At 29.6% G+C, this 19,122-nt stretch overlaps 2 protein-coding genes across 3 annotated transcripts; both read right to left on the reverse strand.

Moving 5' to 3' along the window:
- Positions 1 to 2,132: 2,132 nt before the first annotated feature.
- Positions 2,133 to 5,928, reverse strand: LOC114374367 (probable glycosyltransferase At5g20260). Its single transcript, XM_028332005.1, has 4 exons — positions 5,311 to 5,928; positions 5,033 to 5,184; positions 3,703 to 4,066; positions 2,133 to 2,898 (listed from the first exon to the last, which is right to left on the reverse strand). Exons 1-4 carry the CDS (start codon positions 5,698 to 5,700, stop codon positions 2,227 to 2,229), a joined length of 1,578 nt encoding a protein of 525 aa, XP_028187806.1. The 5' UTR covers positions 5,701 to 5,928; the 3' UTR covers positions 2,133 to 2,226.
- Positions 5,929 to 13,601: 7,673 nt separating this feature from the next.
- LOC114374719 (probable glycosyltransferase At3g42180) lies at positions 13,602 to 17,452 on the reverse strand. 2 transcript variants are annotated; one of them, XM_028332388.1, is made up of 4 exons: positions 17,054 to 17,452; positions 16,795 to 16,946; positions 15,357 to 15,729; positions 13,602 to 14,461 (listed from the first exon to the last, which is right to left on the reverse strand). In XM_028332388.1, the coding sequence occupies exons 1-4, from the start codon at positions 17,324 to 17,326 to the stop codon at positions 13,796 to 13,798; spliced, it is 1,464 nt and encodes a 487-aa protein (XP_028188189.1). In that variant the 5' UTR covers positions 17,327 to 17,452; the 3' UTR covers positions 13,602 to 13,795. The 2 variants fall into 2 exon arrangements, with proteins under 2 accessions (XP_028188189.1, XP_028188190.1); XM_028332389.1 differs by having other exon boundaries at positions 15,357 to 15,726; positions 17,054 to 17,450.
- Positions 17,453 to 19,122: the final 1,670 nt, after the last annotated feature.

The following is a 19,122-nucleotide window of genomic DNA, read 5'->3' on the forward strand; positions in this document are numbered from 1 at the left end:
GATCATTTTAGTAAAGTGACGGACAAAGAAAGCATTCTAATGTGTCTATATCCCACTACTTGAACCTCTAACCAAATTATACAACATGTACAAACCATGTATGGAGATTCAAAACTTGTAAGCATTTTTCCTAGCTTGTAGCAAGATAATAAATCCATTAGATAACTAAACCAAGATTGTGAGGTAGAAAGAAATGTTTTATTGCCATGAAAGTAAAAAATGGAGTGAAACAAAGGAAGGATTCTAATGAAAGAGAGACGGAATGTTTTGTTGTCCCCAAAATAGAGACAATTTAAGCTTTGTTGGTAGCCCACATGTTTTTTCCCAAGTGTTGGCTTAAGTCCTTTCCTAATGGAGATAGCTTAAATTTGATTAGAAAAATCCCAAATGTTTTCTTTCCCTTTCAAATAGGTGATGATGTTTTTCAACTCCTGCCATATTGATTCATTCAACAAATTTCCTACAAAACACAAGCAACTATCCAAGTTCAAGTGTAAAAGTAAAAAAAAAAAAAACCTAAATAAACTAAGCTTTTATTCAAAAATTAACTATAATGAACATAAACAAAACTCAAAAGGATAAGATATATCACATAATTACACCAAAAATAACTACAAAATGTAGGAATACATGAAAATTATCATGATGATAAATAATATAACTCGATAATGCTCAATGCAAAAAAAAAAAAAAAAAACTACCAGTGGTGCCTAAGAAATTAGGTAAGAATTATAATAATATCATACTAATTTAAACTTTTTCTTACCCATAATGATATTGTGCTAGATAACATTCATTCTTAATTATGAGAGATTCATTCTTAATTATGAACATAAACAAAACTCAAAAGGATACTAGATATCACATAATTACACCAAAAATAACTACAAAATGTAGGAATACATGACAATTATCATGATGATAAATAATATAACTCGATAATGCTCAATGCAAAAAAAAAAAAAAAAAAAACTACCAATGGTGCCTAAGAAATTAGGTAAGAATTATAATAATATCATACTAATTTAAACTTTTTCTTACCCATAATGATATTGTGCTAGATAACATTCATTCTTAATTATGAGACATTCATTTTTATAACTTTTTTTATAACAAAAATTAACTCAACTCGCATAGTAGTACATTTAGGATTGGGTTGAAAATTTCAATCTAATCCTAATACCAGTCCAACCCAACTTAACACATTTTTTGGTGATTTAAGAAGTGGATATGAATCCTGCACCTTCCAAATTTTTAAAAATCCCAAATTACTTTTCTTCATATTATATCATTTAAGAATAGACGTTCCATAACATTAAAAAATAACTTTTAAAATAAGTGTTCCATAATAATAAAAAATAAATTTGCCTTTCGAAATAAGTGTTATATAACAATAAAAAATAATTTCGTCTTTCGAAATAAGTATTCCATAACAATTAAAAATAGTTTTGAGAATAGACGTTTCATAACAATAAAAATTAATTTCCCAAATAAATATTTCATAACAGTAAAAAATATCTGTTTCTCAAAATAGGTGTTTCATAATAATAAAAAAGTAACTTCCGGAATAAGTATTTCATAAAAATAAAAAATAAATAAAACTTTTAAAATAAGTATCCTATAACAGTAAAGTAAAACAGTAATTTGATATTTTCAATTTAATAGAAGATAAAAATACACATATTTAATATCCCTACTTTCAAAGATGAGTAGGATATAAAAAGTACAAATCAAATAATATGTTATTAACTTTAGTGAGAAGAGAGAAACTATAAGAAGTAAATTCATAAAATAAATAGAAGAATGATAAGTATTTTTTTTCAAAAAAATCATAATTAGTATGTTTGTAAAAATTGGTTGAGAAAATATAATTAAAAAATTTAGCACATGCAAAGTTTGCGCATGATATAAAGATCCTTATATAAATTAGAACGATATTAGATATTTATAAATACATAATTATTTGAATATATAGTAATATCCATGATTGTTTACACACGCACAGGCACATTCAATATATATATATATATATATATATATATATATATATATATATATATATTTTAAAAATTAAAACTAATGAATAGATATGTTAGAAAATCATAATAATATAAAAAATTATAAACTTAATATCTGCACATGATGAAAAATATATACTAGTTTATAATTAACATTTGGTTTTTACTATAAAATACAACTAGCAAGGGGAAAAAGAATAAGAACTTTCTATCTAGAATCAACAAGTTTAAGGTTTAGCCTTCTGAGCCAGATCGAGTGAAGTATCATATGCATTAGATCAAATGGCTTTGCTGGTCGATTAATTGTAAAATGCCTTTGAACTCTCAAGACATTCATTTGCAGTTTCAAATACTTTTTCGGTGAAACACTTTGTAATATTGTCTTGATTTCTGGAATTTTTTCCACTGGAATCTCTACTGAAAATTGGCTCCAATTCAAGACATCAGTAAAGGGTGGAGAGTAACTACTACTAATTAACACAGGCACACACCCTGCATAAATTGCTTCCACCACTCTTGGACTTGCAACTTCATAACCACTTGGGCACAAGCAAAACTTGCTTTGTCCCATTAGTTTGGTATAGACTTTGCCTTTTGGAAGAGATTCATATATTTGGACATCATTATCTTTGTCCTTCCAATGATTCAACAAGATTGTTCGAATTGCACCATGTTCTCTACCAGCAAAGAAAGCTAAAATGGTACGGTCATTTGGGTGTTGTCCTCGATTGGGTGAGCCTAGCGTTCCTCTAGGTAATAAATTCACTTCAGGTATAGAAACATCTTTGTTAGGTCTGAATCCTTCCGAGGTGTTAGCATTGCATAGTACCCTGATAAAGTTCTTGAAGAGTTTAGGATTGGCATACGAAATTGTGGGACCCTGAATCATCATATAAAGCTTATGTTACTAATGAATATCATTCTTAAAACAAAATTGCTAATCACAACAATCATGAAAATTTCCTTAGCTAACACCTAAGTGGAAGAAACATGAAATAATAAAAAAAAGAAAGTAAAATAAGTAGCTTACTAAGGGCTGGAAAACACTAGAAAAAAAAGGGTTAGACTTGCTTCTATTGTTATAGTCTTTATTTAGCTGAAATTGAAAGGTTGATGACATAAATATTGTGAGTATCTATGGTATCAGATAAGATAATTTACTAAGGTTTAGTCTTGTTTCTGTTGTTATAGACCAGTAATTTATTAACTTTTTTTGTCCAGTACGAACTTAATAAATAATATTTTTTATTAGTATATAACGTGTTTTACACTAGATATATAGAGATGAAAGTGAAGTGTTTTGGGTGAATGTGCGGGAGTCTAATTAGGTTACAGACCTTATGACTAAGCATGTGATGCAAATGTATAATTTTTATTTTATTTGTAATGCTTTAAAGGCGAATCTTGTTGGAGTATGATTTCCTGGAGGTTTTAAGCTGGTTAATATATTTCATTGACAAACACACACACTAGATATATATAATTTTTTTGTTGCAGAATCATCAAGCAATTAAAGCATTTGTTTGCTTTTATAATTCATAAATTTACTACTAACCACTGTAATCAAGTAATTAGTAATCAAAGTACGAAATATATGTTTTGCCCCTAGTCTCAAATTAGTATAAGGAAAGAGGAAGTAATTAAGAAAAGCAGAACTATACATAGACAAGATATAATATCTTACCCAATCATGACATGATAGTAAAAAATGGTCTGCCCCTTCAGTTCTATTCCAATAAGGATACTTATGTGCAATAACCCTGATATAATCTTCCACCAAGAGCTGAATAGATTGGGAGCCCGGTTGCCTTAGATTACGGTTGTAAACATACTGAACAATATTAACTATACTGAAGGGAATGAGAAAAACGTGTGCCTGGTTAGGATTTCTAGCCCTGAAGTGACTCCACTTATGATAGTTATCCATTTCATCAATAAATTGGCCTTCAATTGAGTATATATTGTTTACTGGTCCATAGTGCACTAATGGTTGTTCTCCCTCCTCATACACCCACACCTTGAATCTCTTTAACATCTCTTTCTGGCTCCTGTTTAATTAAGGTGTTTTGAAAAAAAGAAAAAAAAATATATTGTTAGGAAACCCACTACGTACGATTTCTTCTTGTCACAAACTCCAATACATGCATTTTGAGTAAAAGCAAGAGTAGATACACACGGTGATTCATCAAAAAGAAGAAGAAGAAGATGCACACGGTGACATTATAATGAATATAAATGAAACATTAAAATTGTTAAATTATAAAATTTTGACCAACAATTTGACAGCGTAAAAAAATTAAAAGAATACTTTCTCCATTCCGTTTTATTTGATGTTCTAGAAAAAAAAATTATCTCTTTTTAGTATATCAATAAAGTATTCAATATATTTTTATTCTGTTCTTAGCTTTTGTTTGGAAGGAAAAATTAAGGAGAGGAAAGAAATATGTGCAAAGTAAATGTATCTAACAAAATTTAATTCAATCACATTTGATTTATTTCATCGTAATACCTTATATAAGAAGACTAAGTTTAGAATCAATCATATAAACAACTTGTTAGTTCTATTTCTTACTTATTTACATGCATATATTTATATTTTTCCTAGGAACACTTCTATTTCTATGATAAAAAAATTCAATTTCTACACATTTGTCACCTTTTTCTTTCTTTCTTTTATACCAAAAAGGAACTTTAATCAGGAGTAAAAGAAAAAAAAGCAAAAAAAAAAAGAAAAAGAGAATCTTATCTGTTTTGGGTAAAAAGAGGCAGAGAGAGAAGAAGAATATGATCTAATTAACATCAAATATATTAGAAAATTATAATTATTACATTTCTCAATTAAGAAATTCCTCTGCCAAAACTTAACAGTGAAACAAAATAGGACAAAACCAGTGTATAAAATGAAGATTGATAAAATAAACTAGAATTTGAGTACAAAATTTGCATGGAACTCCAAAACTTGAACACAAATAGTCTAGAAAACGATGGGTTTCAGAAATGTTCACAAACTTAACTGATGAAACGCGCGTGCATTCCAGTAAATGGATCTTTTGGGGACAATTTTCTCCCTCATTGGTGAAGTATAATTGATAAATCGGGCAGATTCCCGAATTGATGCCCGTGCTCGAGCTAAACCTTCTTCTATTTTATCCAAACTAGGATATTTCTGTCATAAGCAAAACTGAAAATTAAAGGGTAGACAAAACAGAGCACATAAAAGAATATCCTATATAGTATACACTTGAAATTAAAGTAAAGAAACATTCTCCGAACACTTTAAGGTTGCTTGTACCTTAATAACGCCACTTAAAACAGTACTAGTGTTATTGTAGCTTTCATTTGCAGGAGCAAAGATGGAAAGAAGCTCAAGTGGTGGTGGTGGTGGTGGTTGTGGTAAGGGAGAGGGAGAAAAAGTGGTTATATTTGTGTGGTTGAGTTTGATAGTGGAAAGGAACGAAGGAGGAGGCAAGTGGGTAACATAATTTTGTTCCTTCCGGGGAAAGAAGATGAAGAAAGCAAGAAAGAAAAACAGGGGGAGTAAAAGCCCAGAAACGGGGCATCTGAACCATTCCATTGCCTTTAACTTCGACAACCTTTGCCTTATAGTTTCAATGGTGTAGATAAATACATGGAAGTGATAATTGAGATTGAGACGCACCGTAAGGAACTTGTCCAGAGACATGTGCTTTTCGTCCTTATGTAATAAATTGAACGGTCAGAAATCGGTTTTTAAGTTTTACAGTCGTTTTGGGCGCGTGAAAGCTGAAACGGTGAAACCGTGAAAGCAAAAAAAAAAAAAATGTCTCTCCTTGCTGACATTAATGAAGTTGGAGAGATGCTCAAGTAAGAGGAGCAGTGGTGGTGGTGAAGGAGAGGGAGAGGTTACATTTGTGTGGTTGTGTAAGTCTTTGATGGTGAAAATTATTGAAAAATACTCAAATGTCACATCTGCTGCTGTTTCAATCTTTGAAGTGTGAAGTATCTATTAAATAATTTGTTAATTGATTTTAAAATAAAATCTAACATAAATGATCAAATTAGGAGGCAAGTGGGTAACGTAATTCCGTTCCTTCCATGGAAAGAAGATGAAAGAACGTAACAAAGAATAAAACGAGGGACAGCCTTTGCCTTGTACTTTCAAAAAATAATTGATACACAGTTTAAGAAACTTATCCAAAGTCATTATTCTAATTCTTTCTCGTCTTTATGTAAAAAATTAAACGGTCGTAAATGCCTTTAAGTTTTAGATTTCAGCACGTGAGAAATTTTATTGCATAATGTCGGTGAGTTTCTATAAGCATAATTATATTCATCATACACACATTTAATATATTCTTTTTTTCCACAATTACTAGAACGAGGGAATTGTTACTGGAGTGACTACAAAAGTTAAGGATAAATAACTATATATGGCGTGTCCTTGTAAAAAGATGTTTTTACGCGCATGCCCCCTTTTTTATGCTCTTAATCAAACGATTTTTTTAATGTTTTTATGATTTTTATTTTAAACCAAACACTGTTTTAGCTCTTATTAAGATGAGTAAAAGTAAGTAAAAACAAAAAAATAAAATATATACAAATTTATTTTTAATTAAAAATAATTTCAACTAAAAATTTGAAACTTTATATTATTTCTTTTTTTAATATTTTATTAAAAAAATATTTTTAAAAAATATAACAAAAAAATAACTACAATAAATATTTCTCATATTTTAAGAGAATAATATCCGTGAAATTCATCAACTAAAATATTCTTTGATATATTTTTAAAAAATCAAAAATATAAATTTGATAGTACGTTTATCTTTGTTTTATCAGTTTTTATTTTCTTTTTCTCTATAAACATTCAAGACCCAACCAAGCCCATGAAAAATGAGTACATATTCTCTGCATTTTCATGGTGAAATGGAAATCTCTATTTCCTTTAATAAAGATGTGACACATGGATTAAATAAAATCAACGACTAAGATTTAAAAAAATTAAAAAGTTCAAGAAAAATAAAAAGTAAATAGAGAACCCTTCAATATTTTTCTTCCACCATTCCTAAAAGCTTGTAAGTCCTAATAAAATTATTAATTTTAATTATCGAACATGATAAATATTTATATAATTGGATAGATTATTTCTTTATTAATTAATTTTTAAAAAAATCTTTCGAATGCTTAATTATACTTTAACACTAATGTCGGATATGTGGGTTTTGGTTGTGACTTCGTAGAGGGACAAAAATTACAACTCAAGTCTGGTGAAAGAAATTAAGGTACTAATCTTGTCATTTGAGAAAGAGAGAATGGTTGAACCATCTTTGTGGAGAAACTTGCAGGTGTCTTGAGTGAATTGAAATTTGACTTGTAATTTGAAAACTTAAGAAAGAGAGAATGATTGAACCATCTTCGTGATTTTAGTATGTTCTCGCCAGAAATCTTACAGAGATTTTTTGTAATTTATCCCAACTACATCCCGTTTGGTTAGTTAAAGCTATACGTCATTTCAATGTTTGTCAAAAACACGTTGGTTCCAATTTTGCAAAACAAAAAAGTACAATCTTTTGTTTTATTTAAATTTTGACCGCTAATTTTGCTTGATGCACGTGTAGCATCTAAATTAAAGAAAATGAAGATCTCCGTCTATCTATGAAAAAGCAGAGGATCCCCACTCATGAAAAACGCGAGGACAAAACAATGAAACATGCACGCTGATTCATATGCCTTGGGAGTTGGGACCAACAGTTTCTTAGAGCATAGACAACTAGAAGTAGGGGACAGTGGGACTAAATAAATTATGTTACTTTTTTTTTTTTACAGAAATGTTAAGTTCTTATTTAATGATAGTATAAAAGTCTTTATATCATCCGTGTATAGATCATTTAGTCATAAAAAAATATTAAACGCCATTTTATTAAGAAAGATAGATAAGAGAAATAAAAGTAAAAATATGTAATAAATGATATGATTGAAAAAAGAGAGTAAAATAAGGTAGAAAAAAATAAAAAAAGAAAGTACACATATATTAATATAAAATTAAAAACATATATTATTTGCAAACGTAAAAATTATAAAACTTATCACACTTATATCTAATTCAAACTTAGATGTATAAATTTTAATCCAAACATATATTATTTTTTAAATGTAAAAACACTTTTAAACTCTAACCTTTAATCCAAACATATATTAATTTTTAAAACATTTTTCTTATCAAATCTCTCTCTCTCTCTGACTATTCTGAAATTGCTTGTACATTTTATACGGCTAACATTATTCTTTTAACAAATGGTTCAGAGAGGTCACTGTAATGAACAGGCAACCTCGGACTGGTGTTGCACAACTGCCAGGGAGCATGGGATGTGAAAGACGAGTTAGCATCTTTTCCATTTCCTTTTCTTCTATTTCTTTCATTTCTTCAAGCTGTGTTTGGTTAAACAGAACAAAAGAGAACTAAATAAAAATTATGTGAGTTCATATGAATTTTACATCTTCTATACTCTATTTTTTTTTTCTTTCTATTTTTATCTTATAAATTACACACATTCTTTGTTGCCACTAGCACTTGTGGTTGAGGTGGGAACAGCCACGAGGTAGCGCCAAAGACTAATTCCAACCATGTCGTGTGTGGCCACACTTTCTTGCTCATAATCTTCAACGGCTTCTGTGTCTCGCGTGCCAACGGGACCGTCGGAAAATTAAAGAAGGAATATACTGTAATTAACTAGGCAATACACCAGTATGTTCAAATGCAACAAAATATCGAAGAAATGGTATAACCTGTTACAACACGTGAAATTGCCAGTGGAAACAAAAAGATAGGTGAGGTAAAACATTAGTTCCAATTAAAAAAAAAAAATTCATGACATTTAAGTTTTGGAAAATTATATTTAAATAATTCTTATAAAAAATACAAATATAAACTAAAATAAAAAATATGATAGAAAAATATTTTTAAAATTGTGTATAAACAACATCACGTCGTCACGCTAACGTATTTTCCATTATCAAATTATGTCCATTGTTAGGCCTAGACTACGGTGGTCAATTAGGTAAATTTGTGTTTGGTGCACAAATTTTTCCTAACCGTGGGATATGTGATTATAATATTGAAGGACGAACTTTCCACCGTGTATGATTGCATCCCATTATGAAGAAGGACAGTGAATGTGACTTTGATATTGGCTGCTGTGACCACTTTGACAGTCACTTAATGGGCCAGGCTGGAAAAGACAATAAGGAAAATGTCTAAAAAAGGTATGAACTAGTAGTATCTCCAAGGTATTAATTAAAAATTAAATTAAATTACATTTTTATGACGTATATTATACCCCAGGAGTATAACATTATTAATCTATTTTATTTGTTTTTTTTAGTAAGAAATCATTTCTTAATTTTTTAATCAATGTTTTTCAAATACTTGTACTTTTTAATGAGATTGATGAAAATATTAACACGAAGGAGGGACGGCCAGTCCTTTTACGAATTTTATTATCTGTCAGTATCAGACATTACCACTCACAAGCCGATTTTGATGGTGGATGAAAACTTGGTAGTCAATTTGCCATTATTCTCTATATAAAAAAATTATTGAGATGGTACCCGGACAACCTTGCTTTAACATATTTATATTTATAGTTATATATCTAATTTTAACTTTTTTTTTTCTTTCATAGACAACTTCTTTCATAAGAAATTTGAATCATAAATTCTTAATGCATCACATGGAGGACTAACTTTTTTGTTAGATTCAATCTCGTCACTTACCTTACATGCTTGACTTCAGTGTCTTTATTTGTAGAAGTGAGAATTTGTATTAAACTAAATCCTTAAATTAAACTTAAAAATTAAAAATTCAAAAGCCTATTTATTATTATTATAATTTAGTTTGATTCCTAGGTTCTATTTTTTTTAAATAACAAATAAACTAAACTTTTCAAACAAAAATTATTTAAAAAGAAAAATGATTATGCATGAAAATATAAAATTTTTATCAATTATCTAATCACAATTGTCCACAAACATACAATAATTTTATTAATATTTGTAACTATTTTAAAAGTCTTATCAAGATTAACTTATGAGTGAATGACAATGTTATTTACCAATTAAACTATTGTTTTGAATAAGATAAAACACCAAAATGATTATAATTGTTCTACCAAAAAATATATATAATTAACATTCAATGTTGAGGAGCTTGTCGTACCAATCAATCTCAGGTCTAATCTTGTAAGCCAAATCTAGTGAAGTATCATATTCATCAGATCAAATGATTTTGCAGGTTGATTAATTATAAAGTTGTTGGGATTCAATCAATCAATCTAATTTGATTTTAACAGACAATTATCAATTCTAATCACATGTTTTTTATCCATGTAGAAAAAAATTATTGCATAAAATGAATAAAATCTCATTGTGTTCCCATACTCAAACTTGGTTTTATGATCTTCAAAATTGGTTTTATGATCTTCAAAATGTAGAAAGCCCCTTTTCTTCTCTGAATTCTTTTCTTCTGATGGGGATAAAGAGAAAATAAAAGTGAAACTGTACGTCTGTCGCTTCTCTTTACAAATAAGACCATAACCTCTTATATTGGTAACTGCCATCAGTTACCCCAAATTTAATAATAATTATAATTTGACCCTTCATCAAATTATAATATTACTAATGGTGTTTACACAATTAGTCTTTTGTGACATATATACCCTTAGTCATAATTTTATATTGATTAGACCACTTTAATATTTTGGCTAATAAAATAATAGCTCTAATTCATTCAATTATGTGATATATATATATATATATATATATATATATATATATATATATATATATATATATATGTATGTATGTATGTATGTATGACCCAAAATTGCTAACAATCTCCCACTGGTCACAAATATATATATCCTTACAATCCTTACGAATGTGTTAGACTTTATGAGCTCAAAATTTGTCATTACATGCCTTGAGCATATTCCAAAAATCTTGTCCATTGGTTACATCTGCACATAAAACCAAATCAATTTTCATTATATCAATCACAACTAAACCCATCAATGACCACTAATGCTAACAGAATCAAATGACATAGAATCATCATGAAATGTGTAGTATGAAAATTACGTGAAGGTAGCCTATACACGTCTATTTTCAACTGGTCCTACTTTACCTTAATGAGATCATTTAATAACCTTAATGTACAAAGTGTAATAATTGAATAATAAAACATATATATAACTAAATATATCCAAAAGTCACTGTATGCATACATAAAATCTAACATATAACATAAAATATATGAAAGTGACTAACTCCCACTAAACCAAAGATTCCTTGAACTGTAAAACACCCATATGAGCAACATGCTCATGAAAGACCTTGGGTGGAAGTTCCTAAGTAAGAGGATCTGCTATCATGGAGTTTGTCCCTAAGTATTTTATGGAAATTTGTCCACTTTGTACCCTTTCCTTAACAACTAGGAACTTGATGTCAATATGTTTCGACTTGATCGAGCTCCTATTATTGTTAGAATACAATACAACTGATTTATTGTCACAATTTAACTTAATTAGTCTTTCAATTCCTTCCATAATTTGTAGCCCTGTGACAAAATTTCTCAGTCATATTTCATGATTTGATGCCTCATAGCTTGCCACAAATTATGTCATCATAGTGGATGAAGTAGTAAGTTTGCTTGGCACTATGCCAATAAACCACACCACCAGCTAACATGAAAATGTAACCTGAAGTGGATCTCAAACTATCTAGGCATCCTACAAAATCTGAATCAGAATACCCAGTGATCTCCAACTGATCTTACCTCTTGTATGTGAGCATATAATACTTTGTTCTCTTCAAATACCTCATAACTCTTTTGGCTGCTTTCCAATGATCCATTCTTGGATTGCTTAAATATCTGCCTAATACCCCAACTATGTATGCTATATTAGGACGTGTACATACTTAGGCATACATCAAACTCCCTACAGTTGATGCATAGGAAATCTTCTGCATTTCTTGAAATTCCAAATTTCCTTTTGGGCATTGTTTGAGACTAAACTTGCCTCCCTTAGCAATTGGAGTATCCCAGGATTTACATTCCTGCATGCCAAACCTTTTAAGTACCTTTTCGATATAGCTCCTTTGTGATAATCCTAGAATACCCTGAGATCGATCTCGGTGTATTTGAATTCCTAATACAAAGGAGGCATCACCAAGATCTTTCATTTCGAAGTTTCTTGATAGAAATCTCTTGATTTTGTGCAACATGCCTTTATCATTAGTGGCAAGCAGTATGTCATATAAGACCAGGAAAATTTACTTGCTCCCACTGAATTTGTGATACACACAATCATCAACAAGATTCATCACGAAACCACATGAGAGAATTACTTGATGAAATTTGTGGTACCATTGACGAGATGCCTGCGATAATCAGAGTGCTCTTCATATTGCAGCCAACCCTGTATTTCACGAGCGGACAAAGCATTTGGAGATTGATTGTCATCTAGTTCATGAAAAAACTCAAGCATGTTTAATGTGTCTTTTGCTTGTCCCTTCATCCCATCAGCTTGCAGATATATTCTCCATAGTTTTGCCACCATGTTTACTCCACTCAAACTTATCCAAACTTGAGTTGGTAGACATCTAAACACCTCCAGTTTGTGAGGGGCTAACAGAAAACCAAAAACAGTCCAATTCTATTGATGATGAAGCACATGAATATTTGGCCCATATGTAAATATCTTTTAGCATTTTATTTGTACAGATCATTCTAGAACTTCTGTGAGCTGTAAATAGGATATTATTTCCTTTTAGGAAAATTATAATTTAGGAATATAGTACATTTGGTGTTCTTATCCTCAAATGGATATTTCTGTATATATTCTGACATTCATATTAAATATATACACAGAGAAATATTCTCCTCAATTTCTGTCATTGTCTCCTTTATTCTTTCTTTTGCATTTCTTTGAAGTTCAGACGATTCTTGTTGATAAATTTTTAATTTCTTTAATTTGATTATACATATATATATATATATATTAAAATTGTGTATTTATTGCTTATTCCTTAACTTTTTTTTTTCTTTTTTAAGAGCTTATTCCTTGACTATTAATATTTGTTAGAAATCCTGAGGTAACTATATAAAGTGGAGATGTAGTGCTCACACTAGGTATTAATTGTTTGATTTTGCTTTTTGCATTTTTTCGAATCGTGACATTAATTATGCTCCACATATTTACTTACATTCATCATAAAAGAAAGAGATTCATTTCCATGTATTGCTAGTGTAATTTTTTTTATATGATGAACTAATTAAAAATTATCTCAGATTTTCTTTTCAAATAATCTCAGATATTTGTTTTTATAATATTTATTTCATCGTTACTTAACATTAGAGATATTTTTGCCTTGATAAAAAAATGGTGATATTTTTATTTTATATTTTTTCTATATAAATGTGTAGATAAAGCACTAGTATGATACATAAAAAATTACTAATTATTTTATACAAACTTACATCTACAATATTCTAAATTGTATCGAGAATCAATAAATTCATAATTTTAAAACAATCATTTTTTAAAATATGGAATGCATTGAACCTTCATTGTATGTATATAAGACAACTGTGATATAATATATTTCTGTTTTGGTTAGATAATTACTAATTACAAAGAAATCAAAGTAAGTAAAAAAAATCAAGGTAAGTAACTCAGTCAGTTGGGGAAATTAATATTTGAGAGGGTAATAGAAAGATATGGGAAATGGCTTGTGATTACTCAAGAAGCAATCAACTTTATGTTTAGCCTTCTCAGCCAAATTGAGTGAAGAATCATATGCATCATATCAAATGGCTTTGTTGGCCGATTAATCATAAAATGCCTCCTGACTCTCAACACATTCATGTGCAGTCTCAAGTACTTATTCCTTGAAATACTTTGTAATATACTTTTGATTTCTGGTATTTTCTCCACCGGAATCTCCACTGAAAATTGGCTCCAATTTAGCACATCACTAAAAGGTAGAGAATAATTATCACAAATTATTACGGGCACACACCCTGCGTGAATTGCTTCCACCACTCTAGGACTTGCAACTTCATGCCCACTGGGGCACAAGCAAAACTTGCTTTGTCCCATCAATTTTGTGTAGTCTTGACCCTTTGGAAGATATTCATGAACTAGAACCTCATTATCTTTGTCCTTCCAATGTTTTAAAAGTATTTTTCTAATTTCACCATGGACCCCTCCTGCGAAAAAAGCCAATGTAGTGCGGCTGTTTGGGTGCTGACCAAGGCTTGCTGGACCTAGCTTTCCAACAGGCAAGTACACTTCAGGGATGGACACATCTCTATTTGGATGGAATCCTTCTGAAGTGTTAGCATTGCAAAGTGCCCTAATGAAAGTTTGGAAAAGTTCAGGATTGCCATAGGAAACTTTTGGACCCTGTTTTCATCAAGTAAAGCACGTGTTACTTGGGTTTTTGATTTACTAAAACAAAATTGCTAATCATAACCATACTGAAAATTTTTCCTTTAGTAACTAACACCAAAGAAGAATAAATGTGGAAATAAAAATAGAAGTAGTTAGCAAATATTACAAAAAAAGTTGTCATCATCAAAAAGTCTTAATCATTAGACATGTGTTGTCTTTATTTAAATTATTTTTATATGATAAAATTTAAAGTATTAATGTAGACATTTTACCTAAATGTTAATAATATAATGTATGATACTACCAGACAATATATGTTGATTTAAAAGATTGATATATACCATCTATACATTATATAAGTATGATGCATCATATCCTTAGGAGTTAGGCCCCTTAAATAAATAAGGCTACATTTATTATTATTTATTATTATTTTTCTCAATAAAATAAATGCAAGTTATTGATTAGTTAATATATATTATAAAAAATGAAGAATTTTTCTTTAAAAATATTCCTCATATTTTATCATCTCATCTATCTATTAATGACTATTTTATTTATTCCTTTAGTTTATTTTTAATATTACTAATTTTAATTGAAATATATATTTTTATTATTAAAAAATTAAATTGTAGACTCTAAAAACTTATTATTCTTTTTTTTATTGCAACAATAAACGTACATTTCCAAATTCTAATTAAGACAATACAAAAAACAGCTTTTACCTAATCTCTTCTTATTAACCTTCCTACATTTTTATCTATCACTTTCAATAGTGAGTACAACAACATTATTGTGTTTGATAATAAGTGGAAAATTAAACAATTAATAGTGGGCCTATCAGTAGAATTTAGCTACTGAAAATTAAATACTGCTATACTATATACTATATAATAAATGGACTTACCCAATCATGACAAGAAAGCAAAAAATGGTCTGCACCTATGCTTCTATTCCAGTAAGGATATTTATCTTGAATAACACCAATATAGTCTTCAACTAAGTGCTGCAACCGGACAGGTTCGTAGTCAGATTGCTTTAGGATAGGCTTGTAGACATAGTGAACAACATTGGCAATGCTGATGGGAAGGAAAAACACGTGTGCCTCCTCAGGATGTCTTGCCCTGAATTGGCTCCACTTACCATTATTGTCCATTTCGTCCATAAATTGACCTTCAATCGCATATATGTTGTTTACTGGGCCATCATGCACTAATGGTTGCTCCCCTTCTTGGTAAACCCACACCTTGAATCTTTTCACCATCTCTATGTGGCTCCTGCTGCCCAACATTTTACAGTAGAATTTTGTCAACCCGGCCATTTAGTACGTTTTATTCTTGCTGTCACTAACTTCAATAAATAGTAGTGTTGAATACAAATGTAAAATAAAGTCTTATATTTAATAAAAATGAAAAAAAATTGAACAAGAAAAAACATTTAAACCCGAGTATTAAAATTTTGATTTAAAGTGTAATTTCAAGTTCACATATCTTATGTTATTTGACCAGTGATTAATTGATGAAATTTTTTCCAGTGTCTACTCGCTCAGTTTTAATTGTTAAAGATTCATTAAAAAGTATGGAAAAGTGTACAGTTAATTACAAAATCACTTTTAATTTCTTCCCTAGCATCTTAAGGGCACTTATTCTTTATTAACATGTTTTTTTTCTTACCAAACTTAGGTATAGTTTAGTTAAGTGTTGTTTACATTGTTCTTTAATTATAGTTGGAGTTTCAATTCTATAATCTACTTAATCCTTAATTTAATGTAGATTTTTATTATGTAGATTTTTGGAGTGCTCTAATTTTAATTGAAAAACAACACAACAACACTAAGAAACTGTATTTAAGTTTTCTAAAAATAGTATAACAAATGTTGTAAATAAATGAGATATAAATAATATATTACTTCCTCCATTCCTAATTACAAGATTCTTTTCAAAAATTTATTTGATCATTTTTATAAAATTATTTTTAAATTTTTAGATATATTAATTATTTTTTTCCCTACATATCTTTACTTAATTATTTTCTCTCAAAATATTAATAATTAATAATTAAATGAATAAAAAGACAAAAAATGATCATTTTAATATAATAATATAATTAATTAATTTAATGTGATTAATTAAATTATTATTTTTTTAAAAAACATGAATTAATTTAAAGAAATTATAATTAAAAACGAAGGGAATAATTGAGTACGGAGTAACTGTTAAATGAAGGACAACACATGGTGACATTAATTGCTATAGTTCTACGGTTAAGTACTCTAGTTACAGTAATTGTTAAAAAGATGAATCAATTGAAGGTGGCTCAGAAATTTTGAATTAAGTTTACTTAACTGGAGAAAAGCATGGGGATTCCGGTAAATGGATCCTTTGGGGACAAAAATTTCTCTCCTTTGTGAAGTGTAGTTCCTTGATAGGATAGATTCCTGAATTGAGGCCCGTGCTTGTGCTAAACTTTCTTCTATTTTCTCCAAACTAGTCAAGTCCTTCCATACATAACCAAAACCGAAGAAACACAAGTTAGAAATTAAAACATTAGGAATAACATACAATGATAAGATAACATGCTCTCAGACAATTTAAGGTTGTGTACCTGAATTTGAACGGTGCCAGTGTACATGTAAGTGTCGTTTGCAGGAGTAAAGTTGGAAAGAAGCTCAAGTGGTGGTGGTTGTGGTGAGGGAGAAGGAGAGGTTATATTTGTGTGGTTGTTTAGGTTTTTGATATTGGAAAGGACCAAAGGAGGAGCCAAAGCAAACTGGGTAAGATGGTTTTGTTCCTTGAAGGGAGAGAAAAAGATGAAGGAAAGGACAACGAAAAATAGGGGGAATAATAGTGCAGAAATGGAGCATCTGGAGCATTCCATGGCCTCTATCTAAACTTGACAGCGTGAATTAACTTTACACTTCCACTTTCAATGCTCTAGTTATATAGCTGAGACGTGCTGCAGTGCATAGACACGTGATACTTGAGATGGAAGTAGAACGGTAAGGAAAACTTTCCCAAAACAGTCTCAAACTAAAAAAATTATTGAATAATGTATGGATATTCATATGCTATAAATATAAATACTCTTTAATATATTACTTTTTTTTTCTTCTTTTAAAGTGTCAAAAAGAGTATGGATTCATTTATCTTTATTCAAAACTATTTTTTTTTGTTAATATTTTAGTTCAATAGGAAAAAAAATTTGATCAATCCGAAGATTAATTGAAAAGTAAATAAAGTTAGACAAAAAATTATTTCAGTTAAAAATTAAATTTAAATATTATTCAAATGATTCAATCTTAATTTTAATATATTAATTAATGTTCAATCTTAATTTTAATATATTAATCATTTATGTCTGATCATTTAATTATCTAAATAAGCTTTCGGAGTGCATTATTTGAATTTGGAAAGAAAGAAGAATCAGTCTGAGAAATTCTATCAATGTTATAAAAACTAGTAATATATAAGAAAGAAAGAGGGACAAAGAGAAAGTGATTAATACTAATAGTAAAAATATTATAAAAATGGTTTGATTTGCTGAAAACAATGGCTAATTTGGCTGCTATAAAATGTCAGCAAATGAAGGGAATAAATTGGTGAGGCGTATAAGGCGGACCGTGGACCGTCATTTGCCGTCAGATATAATAATTGTTTAATAATGGATGGGTCAGATGCATTACATGCTACTACTTGCTAATTGCTATGCCTATCCAAGTGAGGTATGAGAATTTGAGAAAATAACAAAGTGGTCCGAATGAAGAGCCAAGCTGGCTCCAAAGAACTGGATTTGCTACGGAAGTAGTGACTGAACCAGTAGCATGAGATGCTTCCAAAGTGAAAGTGATCGAGATGACCTACCTAGGACCATCACTAAATCCAGGATTAGGGAGACAAAATATAGATCAAGTGAGCTGAATTATAAAAAAAAAAGACTAAACAGTATAATTAAATTTAGAACGAACTGAACTGTGTAACAGTTGGGATGAATTAAATCAAATCCAACAACTACAATGAACTGATTCAAATTATTTGAATTGAAGTAAATTTTTATATTTTTTTTTATCTCATGGGTAATAATTCAGTTTGACTTTGGAGCAATTGAGATTTGAAGGATTGATCTATGAAACAATTCAACAATACGCCATCAGAATGTTCGGTGTAAATTGCAATTTGAGTCAAGTTGTAACTTTAATATTACTTAAAATGTGGGAGACTGGCACCTCTCATACCATGCATACCTCCGTGTCTTCACACCTCCTGTCTCCTAACAATAACTCAATGATCCTTTTCTTCGAACGTAGACCACAAAACCTGTTTTCATTTATTTTTATTTTTTTTAGATTAGATAAATGGTAAGTTGGCATAACATAAAATTTGCCACCTTAGGTGTCACGTGTAAGATTGCAGTGTGTAGTAAGTGGTAACCTTCGGTGTCACATGTAAGTTGACATTGTAGGCTATGACACCGACTGTCACATGTAAGATGACATTAGGTTATGTCACCTTCGGTGTCTCATTAAAACGACTTCGTAAAAAAATTACCCACACCAGCACATTATTAGCCACATTAACTAGTAGAAAACTGACGCTATTATAATTGAGGCGAATGTGAAATAAAATCGAAATAATCGTAGAGTACAAGGTTTAAAATTGTATTTACACTATTTATTT

Source organism: Glycine soja, chromosome 11, assembly GCF_004193775.1.
Source record: "Glycine soja cultivar W05 chromosome 11, ASM419377v2, whole genome shotgun sequence".
Taxonomy (NCBI): domain Eukaryota; kingdom Viridiplantae; phylum Streptophyta; class Magnoliopsida; order Fabales; family Fabaceae; genus Glycine; species Glycine soja.

Coding starts and splice junctions, on each gene's coding strand:
- LOC114374367 (XM_028332005.1), bottom strand. CDS start 5,700: ATGTCTCTGGACAAGTTCCTTACGGTGCGTCTCAATCTCAATTATCAC. Junction 5,185..5,310: donor TTTTAAGTGGCGTTATTAAG/GTACAAGCAACC, acceptor TGCTTATGACAG/AAATATCCTAGTTTGGATAA. Junction 2,899..3,702: donor TACTATCATGTCATGATTGG/GTAAGATATTAT, acceptor ATGATGATTCAG/GGTCCCACAATTTCGTATGC.
- LOC114374719 (XM_028332388.1), bottom strand. CDS start 17,326: ATGGAATGCTCCAGATGCTCCATTTCTGCACTATTATTCCCCCTATTT. Junction 15,730..16,794: donor AATCCCCATGCTTTTCTCCA/GTTAAGTAAACT, acceptor AATGTTGGGCAG/CAGGAGCCACATAGAGATGG. Junction 14,462..15,356: donor TGCTTTCTTGTCATGATTGG/GTAAGTCCATTT, acceptor TGATGAAAACAG/GGTCCAAAAGTTTCCTATGG.